Source organism: Pinus tabuliformis, chromosome 9, assembly GCF_031772625.1.
Source record: "Pinus tabuliformis cultivar Carrire ecotype Pingquan chromosome 9, CPIR1, whole genome shotgun sequence".
In the NCBI taxonomy this organism is placed as follows: Eukaryota; Viridiplantae; Streptophyta; class Pinopsida; order Pinales; family Pinaceae; genus Pinus; species Pinus tabuliformis.
Genome location: NC_142307.1, coordinates 1,168,712,304 through 1,168,733,811, shown reverse-complemented (window position 1 = coordinate 1,168,733,811; position 21,508 = coordinate 1,168,712,304). Strand labels below are relative to the sequence as shown.

At 36.8% G+C, this 21,508-nt stretch overlaps 1 protein-coding gene across 1 annotated transcript in view; it reads left to right on the top strand.

The window, feature by feature from the left end:
- The window catches only part of LOC149152751 (Nucleotide-diphospho-sugar transferases superfamily protein), a 266,661-nt gene that overhangs the window by 154,630 nt on the left and 90,523 nt on the right, over positions 1 to 21,508 (top strand). Inside the window, exons 6-10 of the mRNA XM_089438192.1 lie at positions 6,162 to 6,296; positions 6,641 to 6,730; positions 6,898 to 7,029; positions 7,118 to 7,201; positions 7,375 to 7,439. Of these exons, the coding sequence (XP_089294318.1) occupies positions 6,162 to 6,296; positions 6,641 to 6,730; positions 6,898 to 7,029; positions 7,118 to 7,201; positions 7,375 to 7,439 (506 nt within the window). The remainder of the gene's footprint in view (positions 1 to 6,161; positions 6,297 to 6,640; positions 6,731 to 6,897; positions 7,030 to 7,117; positions 7,202 to 7,374; positions 7,440 to 21,508) is intronic.

The window sequence follows — 21,508 nt, the reverse complement described above, 5'->3', positions numbered from 1 at the left end:
ATCAATTATATGATTTCTCTTCTTTTAGTAACTGCTTGTGAGTGCTTTTCACTTTTTAGATTAGGATCTTCTTTTACTTAGGTTATTAGTGTTCTTCTTCATCAAACAACTACCAATGCATAAACCATAAAGAGACAAGAGACACAAAATATAGGCTATCAACCAGGGCCAAAACCTCTCACTCTTTTAGAGGAAAACCCAAACAAATTCTTTTATAGAGACTGCAATTGACGAATACCAAGACCATGACCTAGACCCCTGACCAAAATGACCTCTCCAAGACCAAGTCAACTTTCTGCAATTTAGCCTTCACTTCTCTAACTCAGATCTGAACTTTTCGGTCTCCTTGACTGTAGTCTTTAGCTTGTTGTAGTAGACTCTCTCTTTCTTGCACGTGTGACTAATAAGGGATGAGTTCTATCCCTTATTTCTTCACTTTAACTAGGAAGATGCTCTATATTGACTCGGTATGCAACATAAACATCTTAATTTGGATTCCTATCTTTTGTAATTCTGTTCTTACCTTTCCTCGCATATGTGGCTGACCTTACCCAGAAAACAATTTTGAAATATCTTCGATCTTCCTTCAAACTCGATCTTTTTTCCTTCACTGGGATGTAGGGCCGTGATTTACCCTTAGATTGAACTCTTTCACACCTTTTTTGGTGTTGCCTTCTCGAAATCTTCAACGAAATCTTGCTTTGAAATGACAGTCGAGCTACCTATTTATAGTTGTTTCCGGTCAATATAAGCCGACTTGACTTCGGTGTGAGCGGACATGTCACTTGAGGAGATCATTTAATTCATCTTGAAGCTGACTTGCATGAGGAGACTTGGCTTGGCCTTGGAGGGCTATTTACACTTATCTATTGACTCATACAAATTATAACATGCCCAAGAAGGGTCCTTCAGACATGACATAGACTCATTTAGATTTTTATGACTAGATATCTTAATCCTAAAGGCCCACAATGGGAGCCATCACTAAAATAAAATTCCTTGCTCATGAAACCCATGAGACAAGTATTACAATAATAATTTATTTTTCTTCTTTTCATCAATTACATAGAATCACAATTACACATGTCATTATGAAGATCAAACCTAGTTACTTTTCAACAAGATTAACTTAGGATGGTCTGATCCATTCTCAGTCCGACAATTTTGTTTATCACTTAGAGCATCATATCATCTTGTATCTACGAAGATGAAAGTTCGAAAACAAGAAGATTTTTGAAAAGAGATCAAGCCCTTTCATCAGTAAGCTTTGAGGACAAAGCTTTTTGAAGAGGAAGACAATGTTATGAATACAAATATATATAAAATAATACAAATAATGTAAAACAATAATAGTGATAAATAATGATTAATTAGTAACTAGTTAATGATAAGGTGTGTCCCTAAGGACATAACCGTTAGTGAAGAGGTACCTACCTAGGGTATATAAGCAGGCCCTCACCCTCATTGTAATCTCACATTAATTCTTTTATACAATATTCAATACACAATTATTGCCCTACCATGGATGTCTTTGTTTTCGAAGTATTCTGAAGATTATTGTTGCATATAAGAACTTTGTTTGTTACATTAGTATCAAAGCATTTCTCCGAGCATAAGAACTTTGTTCGTTACATTGGTATCAAAACATTCCTCTGAGTACCATCACTGAGCTCGCTCTGTTGCATGAGGAAGGAGAGCTAATTCTTGTCCTATAGGAGATTGTAGAGACAAGGGAGCGAAAGTTGAGGAATAGAAATTTGAAGGAATACTTGGTGAAGTGGAAGGATTTACCTATGGAGGATGCCACTTGGGAAGGTGAACATGTGCCCAAACATCCAGGACTAAATTTGCTTGAGGGAAAGCAATCTTGGGTGGGGAGGAGTGTAATGTCCCCAACTGTTTAGGAGACATAAGACGAGGTTGCACTAGCCTAATTAAGTTCCTCGTTAATTTTTTCTTGAAACTCTTCAACAACTTAGATGAATAACTGAAAACAAGGCAAGTAAAAACTAAAACCAAATTTACTTTCACCAAGATACGGAGTTTATTAACAAATTATAAGCAATGGAAAATAAGCGAGAGATAAAAGCACATGACCACAAATTGGCACGCTTGTGTACCCAAGAACCCAAAAGGGAAAACCTGCTTTCTTTGTTGTGGTATTTTATTGATTGTTCTTGAGCAATTGGATCAATTACAATGCAATCTATCTTTGAGAAATCACTTCGTTGCTTCTCACTAATTTCAACTGATACAATTGATCTTGGCCTTGCCTTGATCACTGCTTGATCTCAACCCTCTTACTCGCAACTGTTCCCTTGTTGAATACCTTGACTTTCCCTTGCAATTCCTTATTCCTGCTCCTTGATTTTTGCCCACTAGAAGCCTACTAAATCCTTATGCAAATCCTCCTATTTCTTAGCGCAAGCTTGGCTCATATTTTGTAGCATAAATCCTCCTATTCGCTTGTGCACTTGTGATCCTCCTATTTCTTAAGACACAAGCTTCGTCAAATCTACACACACACAATCTCCTAAATCCTTGTGCACTTGTGATTTCCTATTTCTTAGGATACACTCAATTTTATGCTCTCCACAATTAAAGAAGATCTCACAAACTCGTGAACACACTTGTGAATTCATGTGCCTTCGTCCTCCTCTTTATACATCCAATTCGTGCATGCAAGTGGCTTAGCTCAATTTAGAAGCCTGAGTTTTGATTAGCAAGTTAACTGAGAGTGATACTCTCTCTCTCCATCGACACTTGGAGTCTTAACTCATTCTTCCTTCAATCAAGATTGAAGACTAACTTGCTCTAGCTGAACTTGTAATTGCCACCTTGTTTTGTAATCAAACTGATGAAGATTCCAATTAAATGAAGCTCCAACTCTACACATGCTATCTTGATGATCATCCCAGTAAACTAGAAGTAAACTCATCCTAACTGTAGTCTATCTCATGAGCTCGCACTCATATTGAGAGAAAGACAAATCAAGGTCTTCATTGGCTAAGGCACGAAAAAACATTATAAATGCTTAAGGGGTGAATAAGGGAGACATATCTTAGGTTAATGAAAAGTCACTTTCATTTTATAAAGTGAAAAGTTCCTAAAGTGACTTTATAAAATTAAAATGTAAAATGGCAGTAAAAGTGACCACTAAATTATAAAAGGAGAAAAGTGAGGAGTTTCTCTTCATTCTATCACTGACATTTTGAGAAAATAAGTTTTTGGAGAGAAGCTTAAGGTTTGGGAAACCCTAATTGCCATTGCTAGCTTCAGCGTTGAAACTATACACCCTAGTTGGTTTAGAGAGTGGAATCACTCAGATTTTGCCATTGCATTTCAAAGGAAAATAAGATTTGCAGAGGATAGTGAAGGTAAAAGGTGTTATCAATTGATTTTATTTTTTAATATTGAGTTTTCCATATCTCTTAACAGGCTGAGCTTCAAAGCTAATCTGGTGGGATGAGTAGCTGAGCTTATGGGTAAAACTTGAGGCTGATTTCCTTGCATTCCTACTGCTGGCCGAGTTTCTTCATAGCTGCGTAGAATCTCTCAAGGAAAGGGACTGAGTTTTTCTTGTGGTGGAGGGTCGAAGTTCTGTGCATAGTTGAGGTTGAGCTTATCTGTTTAAAGAGGCTGAGTTGCTGTAGTTTTGGCTATGTTTGCTAGCTATTGGGTCAAGCTCATCACTGTGGGAAATAGGACGAGTTTCTCTTCATTTTGTTGGTTGAGTCTACCACATTGAAGGCTGAACTTATTACTTTATACTGGCCACATACAATTATTATGGCTGAGTGTTGTGTGTCAAAGAATGGGGTTGATTCCAGTATTTTCCAAGAGCCAAGGCCGTCCTAGTATGCTGAACGTGAGCTGAAGGGACCAGAGTTCAGGGGCTGAAGTTATATTGACTGTTCAGACATTGGACTGGCTACATGGACCAAAAGTTCCTCATTGCTGGACTAATCTCTTCTGGAAAACGTATTGCTGAACTTTTGTATCATTTGCTGGCTGCACTTGGGTATTGGAAGATGAAAAATATAAATATTAAATGGTGTCTTGCACTGCTGATATTTTTACTTCACACAGTCATCCCTCTTTCTCTGCTCACAGGTATATCTCAGATTATTTATCATTTATTGACTGGAGCTTGCATTATCAGTGGTATGTGTACCTTTCATTGCAATGCAAAGTAGGTATTGGCTGGTCAGAAGTATTGTTAGCAAAATAATGTAGCCTTGTTCATGTTTTCTTGAAGTTTTAGTTGGCATGCATGTACACTGTACATGTTAAATTGAAGATAAACCCGAGTCACCTACAGTACTCTGCATACAAACTATTTGTAAAAATATCACAGTGAACCAGAATTTATAAACTCAAAATTTTTTGTGGGTTTTACTAGAAATTTCAGGAAGGGAATTTTACACCAGAGGAGATTATTTGCCTGGCACTTGCTGTTGACCGATGCAACAATGCTTTAGATGATGACCAGGGTTGGCTTCTCCCTTCCACTGGGGCTGCTGCACCTTATTCCTAGGACTGCATCTCCTTGCTGGATGATGTTCATTTTAAAGTTTAGAGGGTTCACCTTGGTGTAACCCTATGTCATTTCATGTTGCCATGTTTTAATAATTTTTGTCTCCTTTAGGGTATGCTTCTTGCACTCCTCTTTTTGGGCTCCGAATGCTTGGTGTACTTTCTACTCCCTTTGACCTGTTTATTTTGTGGACATTAATATAATTTTTGTTTTGTTTCTGAATTAAAGCCACTGGCCACGATGGCTTAGTTGTGTAACATCATGGGTCCTTTTGGAAACTATTTTTGTTTGGTTCTCGCCCTTTGACTCCAGATGGACCTTGCTGCTGACTGATGCGCCATTGCTTTAGATGATGAGCAGAGTTTGTTTCCCCCTTCCACTGGGCTGCTGCACCTTATTCTTAAGACTGCATCTCCTTGCTGGATGATGTTCACTTTATAGGGTTCACCTTCTTGGTGTAACCCTATGTCATTTCATGTTGCCATGTTGTACTCATTTTTGTCTCCTTTAGGGTATGCTTCTTGCTCTCCGCTTTTCGGGCTCTGAATGCTTGGTGTACTTTCTAGCCCCTTTGACCTGTTTATTTTGTGGACATTAATACAATTTTTGTTTTGTTTCTGAATTAAAGCACTGACCATACGATGGTTGAGTTGTGTAACATCATTGGCCCTTTTCGAAATTATTTTTGTTTGGATCTCACCCTTTGACTCCAGATGGATCTCAAATCTATGATGAGTCCAAAATAGAAACACAGGACACATTATGCATTTCTAGACCAGGTTGCAATGCAAAATTCTATGCAATGTTGCCAACCATGGAAAGAAACCCCATATAGTTGTAGGTTAATCGAGCTTGCTCCAGCCATCTACCTCATGTGGGATATTCCTCTAGTGGCCCATAATATCCCATGTGATCGGCATTGCTCTAATATAGAAACCGCCAATAGAAACTACCATAAGTGGAACAATGGATTTCCACTGTAGCTAATAATACTGTTCAATATTATTGCTTATTATCATATTCTATTCCACACCATTCTATCTGAGAAAAGGAACTGTTGTTGTTCAAATTATTGTGTATTTGTCATATTGAAACAAACTCCAAAGGTTTTGCTGATAACGAGCTATAAGCACTTTGATCTTGCTGTGAGTGTACAATGTAAATTCAGGCAGAAATTCACCTTTGGTCCTCTTAGCTCTAGAGTTGAATTCCCATCATGGAGAAAATTAATCCCTCAATCTTTCCTTTTTTTCTTGCTTGTTGTGCATTTCTACATTGGCAGCCCTACTTCCAATTTTGTATGGAATGATTTCTAAAAGAAAGCTAAAATTCACATATTTTAAATTATTCTTTGTCGGTTGGATTTTGTTACCTGAACTGTAGTTTGTCCATGAGAGTTTTGTGCATTGCTTCATTTTCTCGAAAATGACATAGAGAGCTTAATATTTAGTGCTGCATGTTTGTGGATACAGCAACCCTTATGTTTTAGCTATTTAACACTTTATAAGCAATTTATTTTCAATTTTATTAGTGTTTTAGTAAAATAGTTCTATTTTCATGTGTTGTTGAAGACAGTAGTAAATCTAATTTTCTAATATGTATTTATGCATCCTTTTGAGAGAAGGTGGTGATCGTTGATGATGGGAGTACTGATGGTACAGCAAAGGTTGCTTTTGATCATGTAAAAAAATTCTCGGTAGATAATGTACGAGTCATTCGTCTGGGAGCAAATTATGGCAAGGGAGCAGCTGTTAGAAAGGTGATTTTTCCACTACCCATGATTCTTCCTTCTGAAAGAAAGGCAGACTGTCAAAGGTCGTACTAATACCAAGAGATCATTTGTGACATCTGAAACTGTTTCATTTTCTGAGTAAATTATTATTTATGCTGTAATTGTGTAAGGTTTATTGCAATTTGTAGAGATAATTATTATTGCTTAGAGTTTCTCTGGTCTCCTTTCTGCATTTTCTTTCTGGGATGATTGGAACTTAAAAAATAAAGCCTACCTTGGGCATGCATTTATTACTGGTCCTTCTTGTTATGCATTCTGGTAAATTATTGATTGAGAGCTTTTTGCCATCTGAAAGCATTCTACAAGAGCAGGGAATGCTCCATTCTCGTGGTGAGCTTCTGTTAATGTTGGATGCCGATGGGGCTACAAAAATAACTGATCTGGAAAAGCTAGAATTTCAGGTTGGTCTCTCCATTATACACTTTTGCAGGTTCTCATATTTTTTATTGTTTTGATCGATCATTATGATTCTTCCAAAATTAGGGGCTCTGAATTTTATTATCATGAGTCTGAGTGGCTAAATAGCAGATACTTGATATTGAGTGTCAAGTTGTTTTTTTTATTTCAGATTAAAGAATTTGTTAAAAAAGAGCTCACTAGGAAAAGCAGTATAAGCAGTGAGACGATTACAAATATTGGTGACATCCCAGTTGCTGCTTTTGGGTCACGGGCCCATCTTGAGAAGCATGCTTTAGCAACAGTATGAATGCTACTCTTAAGTGTTTTTTTGTTATGTTTTTGGCTGAAGCATCTCTACTCATTGTTTTCTATACCTGTGCATTTTTCAGCGTAAGTGGTATCGCAATCTTTTAATGAAAGGATTCCATTTGTGCGTGATCCTTGTTGCTGGTTCAAGAGTTAAAGATACTCAGGTCTGTGCTATGTATTGAAGTTAGATGTCTTGTACACCCTGTATAATTGGTTGAGTACATGGATAGAGACAAACTAGTGGAACTTGCAGAGAAATGCCAGTGGAAATGTTAATATTTTGTATTTATGAACACAAGAGTTCAATAAGTAGTTAACTAATCATATTCTGTTATAGTGTGGCTTCAAAATGTTTACAAGGGCTGCTGCACGGCGACTTTTTATCAATGTTCGCCTTAAAAGGTTAGTAGCTTTGTCTTCTGTCTTGCAAACTCTGCTACTCATTTTAGGGTTTACCTTGTAAAGAGTGTATTAGCAAGTCACTTTCATAATGCAATTGTTTAAGGATGGAAACTGTCCTTCCCCTTTTACAGGGTTTGGTTCAAGATAGAATGTGAGGACTGTATTTTCTACCAATTGGATTTACTATATTTACAATTTTTCAGTGTTGTCTCTAGTTTAATGGGTTAAAACAAGGCTGCTTGGAAGTGGGAGCAGGAGCCACAATTTTCAGAAGCTTCTGGGTCAGGAGCATTTTTTATATAATATATGTCAACAAAAGCATGTAGAATGATGAATTAGCTATAAAAAGCATAAAAACATGGATTAAACCATATAACATCAATCATCTAGTAGTTATTATCTTCATCAACCACAGGTCCACAAGTTGCAACATCTCGATTCTCATCAATTTTAAAGTTTCAAAGTTCAATATATAACATTCGTCATCATTAAAGTTGTACTTGTAACCATTACCAAACTATAACAAAGAATATCAAACATGAAATGAAACGTTTCACGAAGCATCATATTCATAATTCATTACCAATGAGTTATAATTGCCAACTTCAAACTTCAAACTTAAATTGTCATATAATGTTTACAAAAATACCATAATAAATATGAAAGAGTCAATAGTTATAAAAAGTACTAGAAACTAGAAAGACAAGTAAATATGCCATCTACTAAAATTTCTTCTTGCCACGAGAAACTTCTAATTTCTTTTCTCGTGATCTATGAGCAATGGGAGTCTCCTCCCGCATAGTCGGGCGATCACGTCCAAAACCAGAAGTCACATGACCTCCACACAATGCTGCAGATGGAGGTGGCAACAAAGCTGGTGCAACTTGAGCATTGCTAGTGGATAGTGGGGATGGCATGGCTGTTGATGCTACTTCATCCTCATCGTCCAAAAGTTGTGCTTCCAATTGTTCTAAATGTAAGGCTCCATCTCCAAAGTTTCCTCCTCTGGGTTGTTGTCCCAAGTCATATATGCTCTATCAAATCGAACCCACTCACAATAGTGTGTCAACAACTTCAAGTTGTAGTGTACTTAAACTAAACTTTCTGGTCAGTTTTCATTGAGGCAATTTTTTTTTTTTTTTACATTGTGGATGAAGCTATAGGTGCTCGAACACCTCCTTGCAGAAGAAGTATTAACCACCTTTCAAAGCACTTTAATTGCCAATTTTGCCAAAGGTCCCCTAGAGCCATACATGTTTCGCCACTCAACAGGGTCCAATCCATCTCTCTGAAATGAACAAGGCTCGTTCTTCAAGTTAAATACTCCAGGAAACTTGGAATATGTAGATCTCCATTGAGGTACAAGAATATATATTACAATTGTATGAATAAGAATGATGATTACAATGAGCAAGGGTCCTGTATATATTGTCAGGTAAGTACCCTGTCACAAGCAACAGACATGCCTCTTTGTTTAACTAATTATTATTTAATTACATATTATTATGATTATTATTTATTATCTATTTTTATTATTTTTACATAAATTATGTTCATAACATTGCCTTCCCCTTCAAAAAGCTTTGTCCTCAAAGCTTGTTGATGAAAGGACTTGATCTCTTTTTCTGCTATGAATGTCTTCTCGTTTCGGGACAATCATCTTTGTCGATACAAGTTGATATGATCCTTGGAGTGAAATATAAAATTGTCGCACGAAGGAAGGATCTGACCATCCTAAATCAATATTTTGTGAAATCTTTTGATTACTAGAAATTTGTGATGAATTGTTATCATTGAATTGAGTTGTGCACACTTTTGTATTCTTCGGAACACAAGTTTGTTGTTTATGTTCTGAGTGATACATATTCGTCAATTGATTGAGATGTCTGTTCTTTTGATTTGGATGTAGATAAAGATCTCTTTTGATATCCCTTATCATGTGTGTGGCTAGATTCTAGTTTACTTCAAGTTCCGATGTTGTTGAATTGGTTACAAAATCTTCACTTGGAATTTCCTTCGTCTCAACATCTTGGTGTGTTTTTTCTTTAACTGATGTGTCTTCTTCTTGCATTGTGGTATTCACTAGATTGGTATTCATTCCATTTTCTTCTACTTGGACTGAAACGACTGGAGACTTTGATACTACTTCTTAAATTTGTTCTAACTTGTCATTAAGTGACGTCTTGTCACGTTTAAGTTTTTTTATTTGTGTAAGGAGGTTTTGGTTATGATTCCTTAGACGTAAAACCTCTTTGGTTTCTGGATTGTTGATTTTATTCTTAGTAGCCTCGTCGTCTTTTAAACTTTTGATTTGTTCTAATACTGTTTGATTAAGGTTCTTTAAACATAAATTTTCTTCTTCTTGTTCCAACAAGTGCTTCTTGAGTTCCTTCTTTATGGCCTTAACATTCTTGACTTGTTCGAGTAGTTTTTCACTGTGTTCTCTGAGGTGCAAAATTTCTTTGTTTTTACTAGAGATGACTTCTTCAAGCTCTTTCTGCTTCTTTGGTATAATTTTCTTATTATCTCGAAGCTTCAATTTTGAAATATCCTTGAAGTCTTCTAATGAAGGTGTTATTGATTCTATATTTCTTGTTATGTCTCGAAAGGTGACCATCTTTCCCTTATAAGGAAACATCAAAAACTGTTTCTCTATGTTTAACATGAACGTACCCAATACCTTAAACCAAGGTTGACCGACAATTATGTCAATCTTCCTATTATACATAGTTGCAACACGAAATTGAGATATGTACTCATAATGATCTACTGTCACTTGTAAATCACTAATTTCATACTCCTTTTTGCCACAAATATCTATTCTTTCACCAATGCTTGGCTTTTGAATTAATAATTGATTTGCCAAATTAATATTGATGTCATTTTCTTCGTTGCTTGTGCTGATAGCGATATTGATTTCTTTTCCTTGGATACATCCTTTTAATGAAATTAAACTGTAATCCATAATTGAAAGACCATTGTAGGAAAATCGTCCTTCCCTTGTTTCTGGATTAGACACCATTTTCCTTTGTTAATAATTTCGTCAAATGATTTATGATTTCTTATGTATCCTTCAGTCTTCCTTGATAATGTTACGATAGCCTTCCTTAAATAACTTCCTTGCTATGCCACTTAGGTATTTTGGGAGTATAAGAATATATTCATTTTTTTTTTCACTTAGTGAATCATGATAGCCATATCTTACAACAGAAGACATAGGAACTTGAAAATAACTTATGCGGAGAAGACCATCTCAATAGTAGAGATCTGTTACTTCCTCCTTCTTGGATTTCTTCCTTTCAACTTCCTCCACTTCCTTGGTGATATGGGCTTATTCTCTTCCTCTTTTGTTATTGTCCTTCTTGAGCTTAGGACAATATCTCCTATAGTGCCCATATTCTTGACACCCATAGCATTGTATTTTAGGCATGTTCTTCTTCTTTTTCTGAGGACCAAACTTTCCAAATTGTCCCTTTCTTCTTGTCATTGCAGTATAAGCTTGATTTTGCGCACTTGTTCGCACATCGGATTTGGCCTGTAGTCTAGATTCTTCAATCTTGCATAGTGACCATAGATCCTAGAATGGAGTAGCTTCTTTCTTCCCATAAATACTTAAAGTTACCCCACTCCTCCAATAGTGCATTTAATACAACTGTAGTCATTTCACTATTAGATCCCAAATCTTGTAGTTGATCCCAGATCTCAGATATCCTCATAAAGTATGAGGCTATTCCATCTTCGATAGACATCTTCAGCTTGTAGAGTTATTGCCTTAATGAGATGACTTCTCTAGTAAGGCTTACACAATACAAATCTGCCAGTTTGTTATAGATGTCTTTTGAAGTTTCGAGTTTAGATACATATGGGATGAGGGGATCCTTGATGGATTCAACGAGAATCTTTTGAGCCCTAATTTCCCCTTTCATATATTTTGCAAGTTCTTAAGCATCTTCTTCTCCTAGTTTGGTGATAGATCCTTTGACATGATCCATGACCTTATTTTCAATGAGATTTAGATCTGTCCTTTTCTTCCATGCAAGATAGTTTGAAGCCCCAACCAATTTGTTGCTTTCCTTGCAAAAAGACATTTTGACAGATTCATATAAGTTCATATGCTTACTTGATAGAATGCTCCTTTTTCCTTACTGTTTTCTTGACGTTGATAATGATATAGAGAGTAGAAAACTTCTCCTTGATGAAGGTAGTTTTCATCATGAGTGATCCTTTGATGATGACTTCTAGGTGATGTCTCCAATGGTAAGGACCTTGATTCATAGATCTCTTCAACTTTGCCATCTTTTCTTGATGATGATCCTAAGACTTCTTTGTATACTCCTTGTAAGATCTAGGGTTATAATGCTTCCTTTGTAGATCTTGTCTTAAAGATGATCTTTGCTTTGATGCCTTCTTCGAGATTTGATCCTTGCATGTCCCTTGATAAGATGCCCTTCCTTGACTTAGTCACCTTCGCTTTGATACCATGTTGAGAAATCTAGGGCATAGAAATTATGTGATTTCTCTTCTATTAGTAACTGCTTGTGAGTACTTTTTACTTCTTAGATTATGATCTTCTTTTAATTAGGTTGTTAGTGTTCTTCTTCATCAAACAACTACCAATGCATAAACCATAAAGAGAGAAGAGAAAAAATATAGGCTATCAGCCAGGGCCAAAATCTCACACTCTTTGAGAGGAAAACCCAAAGAAATTCTTCTTCTTATGGAGACTCCAATTGAGGAATACCAAGACCATGATCTAGACCCTTGACCAAAAAGACCTATCCAAGACCAAGTCAACTTTCTGCAATTTAGCCTTCACTTCTCTAACTCAGATCTAAACTTTTCAGTCTCCTTGACTATAGTCTTCGGCTTGCTGTAGTAGACTCTCTCTTTCTTGCATGTGTGACTGATAAGGGATGATTTCTGTCCCTTATTTCTTCGCTTTAACTAGGAATATGCTCTATATTGACTTGGTATGCAGGATAAACATCTTAGTTTGGATTCCTATCTTTTGTAATTCTGTTCTTACCTTTTCTCGCATATGTGGCAGACCTTACCCAGAAAACAATCCTGAAATATCTTCGATCTTCCTTCAAACTTGACCTTCTTTCTTTCGCCAATATAAGCCAACTTGACTTGGGTGCGAGCTGACATGTCACTTGAGGAGATCATTTAATCCATCTTGAAGCCGACTTGCATGAGGTGACTTGGCTTGGTCTTGGAGGGCTGTTTACACTTATCTAATGACTCATACAAAAATTATAACATGCCCAAGAAGGGTCCTTCATACATGACATAGGATTAATTAGATTTTTATGATTAGATGACTCAATCCTAAAGGCTCACAATGGGAGCCATCACTAAAATAAAATTCTTTGCTCATGAAACCCATGAGACAAACATTGGGATAATATTTTTATTTTTCTTCTTTTCATCAATTACATAAAATCACAATTACACATGTCATTATGAAGATCAAACCTAGTTACTTTTCAACAAGATTAATTAAGGATGGTCTGATCCATTCTCAGTTCGACAATTTTGTTTATCACTTAGAGCATCATATCGTCTTGTATCTACGAAGATGAAAGTTCGAAAACAAGAAGATTTTCGAAAAGAGATCAAGCCCTTTCATCAATAAGCTTCGAGGACAAAGATTTTTGAAGAGGAAGACAATGTTATGAATAAAAATATATATAAAATAATACAAGGAATGTAAAACAATAATAGTAATAAATAATGATTAATTAGTAACTAGTTAATGATAAGGTGTGTCCCTAAGGACATAACCTTATCAAATGGACAAAGGCCTAAATGGCAATATGTAGAAACCCAAATTCTAGTAGTGAACGCTCCAATTATAAGACACCAAGGTTGACAGAATGTTGATGGCCAAAGGCATGGATCGGAGAATGAGACTTTTGTGCAGCGATTGAGCTTGCTAGAGGATCGAATGGCTTTGAGACCAATGAAACGAACAAGGTTCGTTCTTCAAGTTAAATACTCTAGAAGACTGTGAATATGTAGATCTTCATTGAGGTACAAAAATATATATTGCAATTGTATGAATAAGAATGATGATTACAATGAGATCGAGGGTCCTGTATATAGAGCCAGGTAAGTACCCTTTCACCAATAGGCATGTCTGTAGAGTCATGCCTCTTTGTTTAACTAATTATTATTTAATTACATATTATTATGATTATTATTTATTATTTATTATCTATATTTATTATTTTTACATAAATTATGTTTATAACACTCTCTCATCGATTGCATGCAAAGAACCAAACACTCTAGTTTGACGAAAGTATTTGCTTAATTTTTCACGTAATCTAGCACATTCCTCCCTGTCAGGGATTAGCTTGTCTAATGCTAGCATATACCAATTTTGTACCTCTGGATCTGTATGGGGTTTCCACTTAACCCCACCCCCAGGTGTAGGTTTGGCCAATGAAGATGGAGAGTAGTATTTTGGCGTAAGGACATACACCAAGGCATGGAGTGGAACATTAAGATTATCGTGCCTTTTGAGCACATGTTTGTAAATATGATCATACAAGATGGGATCTTCTGGCTGAACAATATCTTTGATTTGCACTAGCATGCTTTGCTCATACACATCCCCAATCACCGACACATCTGTATTTGCAAATTTTATCGTGTTATAAATGGGCATGGTGTACTACAAAACATTCTTCACACTTGCCCATAACTGGGCATTAAGAACGATGTCCTACACCTCTTGAAATCTTGCTTGTCAGATGTTGTTGCAACCTTATGTTGTTGCAACCTTATCCTTTAATACTTGCCATGAGTCATTTGATACTATGCTAGCCAATGCCTCTTTTACCTTGAAAAGGCGCCTAATGGTGATGTAATAGCTAGCAAATCTAGTCTTTGCAATCTTCAATAGCTCCAACCTTGAGTGACTGCGGAAAAGGCCATGGGCATTACTTTGATTAGTAATAAATCTTATCGTGTACTTGCCATTCTTGTACAGTCAACCAATCCATTTGTATTGGGGTTCCTTTATGTTAATAATGTTATGCATCAAAAGGTGCATTGTGTGAAGCAAACACCTAGACCAAAATATGTTGGTCTAGTTATCCTCAATGATTGGTCTTGCTGCCTTACAATTAAAAACATTATCAATAATGACTTGGCTGACATTGTATGGCCCAATACTTTCAATTGTTTGAATGAATGGGTCTACAATGTTGATGTCGGTCTTGAACTTATCTGAGTAGTCATGAGATGAAAGGAAGATTGCACTAGTCGCAAACATGACAAGAAACACTTATCAATGGCTTCCCTTTTACATTTGTCCAACCATCAGAAATAATGGATACGCATATTCATTCCAAGCATTTGTGAATTTACCTAAAGCATTTTTTTTGGCTTTTTTCCCAATTAAGTCCCATGGTTCTAGCTTTGTCATATTCAGGGCTCTTGTATCCTTTAGGGGCATCACTGATGGAAACAACGATTTCATGCTAATAAAGTGAGCAAAGGACATTGAATGGTTTGCCACATGCAAAGAGAAACCATAATTTTTTTGCATCCACATCATCCGTACAACCTTGATCAAGGAGTTCTGATATTGTTCTACGCCTTCAAGGGATGTTTGTGCCTATGGCTACAAATCCATTACCATGGGTTGATGCTGATGGAGTTCTTGCTGTATGTGTGTTAGTGGTGTCATGCTCGCCCTTTGATCTGTTTGATTTGTATTGTGCTTCCTCCTCTTCCCTTATATATTTGGCTTTCTGTTGTGTTGGCACATTTCCACATGTTTTGATTCCTATTTGCTTATTTTCATCCCTTGACCTTTTCTCACAAAGATGTTTTCTGGCATGGGTATATGAACTTGTGTAAGTAGATTTGCAATGGGGGCATACAAATTTAGTGGTTCCACCCCGTTCCCCTCCTCCAAGCATTGTAACATATTTCCACAAGGGTGTTTGGTCTACCCTGGTTTTATTTCCATCATCTTCACCCCCATTATCCTCCTCCTCTTCCTCTTGGTACTCCTCCTCTTCTCTAGTGTATCGTAATCCCCCACTACTCACTTCGTCATCTTCATCACTTCTTCTTCTGTTTCCCAACACCATCATCATAGCAAAAAAATGAACCAACAAGATAAGGCTAAGCCATATACCCATCATGTTTGTTGAAGCTTGAGATTCTTGCTTGTAATAAAATGATGGAGGAATGGGAAAGAGTAGGAGAAGAGAACATCCAGATTCTAGATTCTTTCAACATATAAAAAACACAAATGTTACATGGACAAATCAACGGCTAAGATTAAATCCCTAATCAACGACTAAGATTAGATCTGGCTTGATCCATGACTTTTGGACCATTCTAACACAATTTTATATTAATTCACATTAATAGTTTATTTTCCCTAAGTTTAGACTTAGGGACTCCATTAAAAATATTAATTATTTTAATATTTCCCAAACTATTTAGAATTTGCCCAAACCCTTTCTGGGTATTGGAGATCTCATGTGCCTTAGCCTCTCCACCAATTCTCGTGGCTAGAGCACATCCGATGCTACCCTAAATCAACAGTGATCAAATTAGTTTAATGGGAAAGTCACATTAGTCACAAGTCACGTTAATGATGTGAGAGTGCGAGAGGAAAATTCTAGGCACAAAGGAAAACAAAAATAGAGATTACAAAGGGGTAAACCTAAAGGGTGAACAACCAAAAGGAAGAAATATAGGCACACCACTATGTAAACAACAACTACTTTGCATCAGACGAGTGAGTGGAAGCAGAAGCAGAAGTGGGCTATTTTCTATGTCATAGTGATCCCATGAAAGTGGGTTTCTAATGAAATTGGAGAGGGGACATTGTCTCGTTAACCTACTAGCTCCTGTATCCAAGTTTGGAGTATCTGCAAGGTGTTGGATTCCATTTGCGAAGATAAGATGGAAGAAAGATAAGCAGGCCAAGATAAATCCTATAGGGTTTTCTCTCTGAGAAGTGTGACATTAGCAGAATTGCAACAATGAATTTGAATGCAAACAAAGTGATTGCTACAAATGTCCATACATGTTTTCTCATTTGTATAATGTAATTATAAAGGTGCATATAGACCAAAATTGGTATGTACATGCACAATTGACTTGCATAGCTTTTATTACTTGGCTTTGATGTACTAGATGGAATTAAAAGTGATAACGTTATGGATAAAGATAGCAAAACTAGACTAGTTTCTATCGACAGCTCCCGAGTCCCTGTTATGAGGAAATCATCCTAGATTTCTACTGAATTTGGGAGTAACCCCCCTGCCCCCCCCAACAAAAATTTAAAGGATAAACTAATCTGTGGGTGTTTTGTTGTTAGGGTCTTTAGACTGGCCCATGTCCCAGCTAAAATTGGTGTGCTTGAATGGTGAACCTGTGGAAGAACACTTCGTTGAAGGGAAGAGGCTTATGAAAGAAAGCTGTTAAATGTCCACCATGTTGAAGAACGAACTTTGTAGAAGCATGTTGAAAGTCAGGGTGGAGAAGCACTAATGTAGAAGGAACATGAATAAGAGCAACAACAAAAACTTGATGTTGTACTCTTGTTGCTTCATAGCATAGTCATGTAGGGGCAATGAGTTGGGGATTGTGGGGGTGTGTGGAGGTTTGATGCATGGTGGTTTAGGGTACTAGGGGTAGGGTGTAATGTCCTAATTTTGATCCACTTGATTAATTTATAATTAACTATGTTTAAACACTTGCTTAGTTTTATCATGGATATTTTATTTCCATGATTTATTTTACACCATAAGGTGGATATGAAATGGTGATTTGAATTTGAATACTTGTATATATTACTATTTTGTTGTTAATAAAGAAACTGAGACTAATTGAGCATGAGCACTTTTCAAGATCTTTTATAATTGAATGTGATGTTTTTGGCTTTGGATTAGGAGCCATATTAATGCAAGATGGCCATGTTGAAATATGTAACTAGGTTCGGTCTTCATAATGACATATGTAATCATGATTTTATGTATTTAATGAAAAAAGAAATAAATTTATAATTCTTGAGGCATGGGTTTCATGCTCAAGGAAGATTTATTTTTAGGTCAAGCACCCATTGAGTACTTCTAGGGCTTATCATTGAGTCTACAAGTCAATTGAGTCATTGTCATGTATGAAAGATCCTTTTGGGCATCTTACATATTGTAAAGAAATTTTATTTGAGTCAAAAGAAAGTCAAAAGACCCTCCTAGACCTCATCATGGCACAAAAATCAAGTCCGCCTACATGAAGGGACAAGTCGGCCTAAAGATAACAATTTGTACCCCTTAAGAGCCTGTAAATAAGAAGGAACTCATCTTCATTTGGACACACTCAAGCAAGTTCGATCTCCTAAGATAGAAGCTGGAAAAGAAAAAGAGAAAGAAGAAGAAGAGAAAAGTCAAAGTTTTGGGCCTCTCTCTCTCTTATGTTAGGGTTTTTACAGTTTTTGGGCAAGTTGAAATTCTGAAGCTGCAAGGTCGAAGCTGATTCTAGGTCGAACTTGTGAAGTTGCTAGGTTGAAGCTATGAAGTTGCAAGGTCGAAGTTGTGAAGCTGCTTCTAGGTCAAAGCTGTGACGCTGCAAGGTCGAAGTTGTGACGCTGCTTCTAGGTCAAAGCTGTGAAACTGCAAGGTCAAAGCTGTGAAGTTGCATCAAGGTCGAAGATGTGAATCTACTAGGTCGAAGTTGCATAAACTGTTGTTGGGGGTCGATGTTGCTGAAAGGTGGAAGTTTGTTGCTGGAAGATGTGCAAATCAAGAAGGAAGGTTGACTTGGTCTTGGAGGGTCTTGGTCAAGGGTGATAGGTCTTGGAATTCGTCAATTGAATATGGAGAGGTTTTGGCCCTGGCTGATCGCCTATATCTTGTGTCCTTTTGTCTTACTGTTCTTTATGGTTTGGTAGTTGTTTGATGAAAAGATCACAATAATAATTAAGGTGAAAAAGAATATAATCAAGATAAGCAAAAATACATCACAAACAATTATCGAAGTAAGAGAAATCACATAATCTAGCTGCCCCTTGATTTCTCAACATAGTATTAGTGCTAAGGTGTCAAGACAAGGAAAGGCGGCTAAAAGGACACTCAAAGGCTGAAGCACTAGAAGGACTATCAAAAGGAGTATCAAGAAAGATAAAAAATTGACATCGTACCATCAAGAAGACATTCACAAGGACCGAGTGCAAGTAAAGAAGACTTCAAAACCCTAGCTTATCAAAAGAAAGGTTTCTCACTTGAAGCATTGTTGGGAAGCTCACACATCATCATCAGAGAAGATCTTAAGAAGCCTACCTAGAAGGACTACACTTTGAAGCATCTCGAAGTCTCTACATTTAAGAGAAGCAAGAAGAGGCATTGCCATCATTATCAAGGAATCAAGGTGATCTCCCTTTCTTTGAAGGATCACTTTTGAAAGGAGACATCTTCTATTATCAACATCTTCATCAAAATCAAGAAGGCATCAAGTTGAAGATATTGTCATCATGGAGCAACTTCACTTAACAAGTTAGTAAATTTATATTTATGGCTGAATCCGCTATCAAAATGACTTCATTTTGCAAGGAAAGCAATAAATTGGTTGGGTCATCAAAGTTTCTTGCATGGAAGAAGAGGAAAAATTTGATCCTCATAGAAAATGAAGTTGTTCAACATGTTAAGGGATCAATTAGTAAGCTTCCAAAGGAAGAAGTTCAAGCTCTAGCAAAGTATATGAAAGGGGAAGTAAGGGCTCAAAGGATTCTCATTGAATATGTCAAGGAACCCCTCATACCTTATGTATCAAAGTTGGAGACATCAAAAGAAATATACATAAACTAGTATAATTGTTCTCCGTAAGTACTGCTGGAGAAGTGATATCAGTAAGAGAAGAACTCTACAAGATGAAGATATCAAAGGAAGATGGAATAGCCTCATACTTTATGAGGGTATCAGAAATAAGAGACCAACTACAAAAGTTGGGAGAAATAATGTCTGATAAAGAAATGACCACCATAGTGCTCAATGCACTACTTGAGGAATGGGGCAACTTTACATCAAGCATCTATGCAAATAAGGAAGCTACCCCATTCAGTGAACTTTGGTCATTGTGTAAAATTGAAGAAACCAAGCTAAAGGAAAAAAGCGACGTGGGATCAAATGAGCAAGTACAAACATTTGTTGCCATAGCTAAGAAGATAGGAAAATTTGGAAGGTTTGGTCCTCAGAAAAAGAATAAGAAGGATATGTCGAAAATCCAATGTTATGGCTCTCATGAATATGGGAACTACAAGAGAAATTGTTCTAATCCAAAAAGGACAACAATAAAAGAGGAAGGGAAGAAGCCCATATCACAGAAGAGGTGGAAGAAGCTGAAAAGAAGAAGTCAAAGAAAGAGGAAGTAAAAAATCTCTACCATAATTGAGATAATCTCCTCCATCGAGTTCTTTTCAGTTTTTGTAAAGTATAACTATCATGGTAGGAAGCATTAGAAGCATGATAGGATGCATCATTTTAGGAGTTGGCATCATAATAACATATGATTGAAGCAAAGAGCTCATAAGAAGCTTGAAATATAGCTGAAGTAGAAGTCTACAACAATCATTAAAGGAGCTCTTGAAAGCATAAGCAATACTTATGGGTAGTAGAATATCATCTAGCATATAGTTCATCATACATCATCTTCATTAGGAAGGAGCATTTGCAGGATGAGGATAATCAAAATCCTCTGTTGGAATCTTCATTAGAAGGTTCACCTTTCTTGGAAGAAGTGTCTCACTGAGAATTTCACCTTGTATGGGATTCATTGTTTAGAAGGATGATGGTATGGTGATAAAGGAATACAACATGTTGAGATGGTTGAAGTACTCTCAATCAAGAAAAGGAAGTTGTTGAAGGAAGCCTAGATGACCAAAAGAAGGAAAGAAGTATGTATGCATGTATTGAGTCATGTCGTCATATGGTTGCATGGGTAAATGTTGAAGAAAGTGTAACTATGTTCGGTCTTCATAAATGTAATTTTGATCTTTGTATTTATAAAAGAAAAGAAATAATAGTTTTGTTATTTATACCAATGAGTTTCTTGCTCATTGCATAGGTCTAGCATATGTCAAAGTGCTATAGGGAAGTCAAAGAGTCAAAATAAATGTTAAAGACCCTTAAGGGCATGTTACACCATGTATATTTATGTATGAGAGTATAAAAAATACCTCCAAGCCAAGTCACAAGCCTCCTCGATGCAATGACAGCACAAAAAGAAGCAATCCAAAGCATAGAAGTCAAGTCGGCCTCAAGTCGGACTAAAGAAGGAGCAAACCTCTATATATAAGGGTCATTCCACCCCTCCAAAGCAATGCAATTCACCTCTGAAATCAGTGAAGGAAAAGGACAAGTATAGGGTACGAAAAAGGACGAAGAAGGAGCCTCTAGTGCAACGAAGAAGGAAGGAAGAAAACCAAAGTTAATAGGGCTGTCTTAGGGCCTATTACAGTCACATGTGCGAAGAAAAGGAGGCTCTCTTTGCTGTCATAACAACCCTCCTATTACAGTCATAAAAGTTCGTTGGTTGGGCTAAGAAAGGAGTGCCTATTAGGCCTCTCACTCAAGCAAAGAAGAAGACCACACAAGCGAAGGAAGGAGAGCAATCTAGCATCAGTTTCTTGAAGGAATCCCCTCACACGTGCGAAGAAATAGGGCCACACTGCTGTTACATCAGACCTGCAACTATATCTCAAGGAAGAGCTCGATTGTAAGAGGGATAAGGTACTCTTCATAAGGGAAGGAGTCTACTAAGGAACAAAGAAAAATATCTCTTCTAGTGCAAGCATAACTAGGGTTGCTATCAGTTGTCGGAAGAAGAACGAAGTGCCAGAAGAAGGAGGACGAAGTGCCGAAAGAAGAAGGACAAAGGCTTGACTTGTGCTTGGAGGATCTTCTTGTCAAGGGTCTAGGGTTTGGCATTTATCAATAGAAGCTTCAATAAGAGAAATTTCAAGAAGGGTTTTCCTCTCTAAGAGAGAGAGGTTTTGCCCTGGCTGAGAGCCAACATCTTTTGTTCTTGTCTCTTGTATT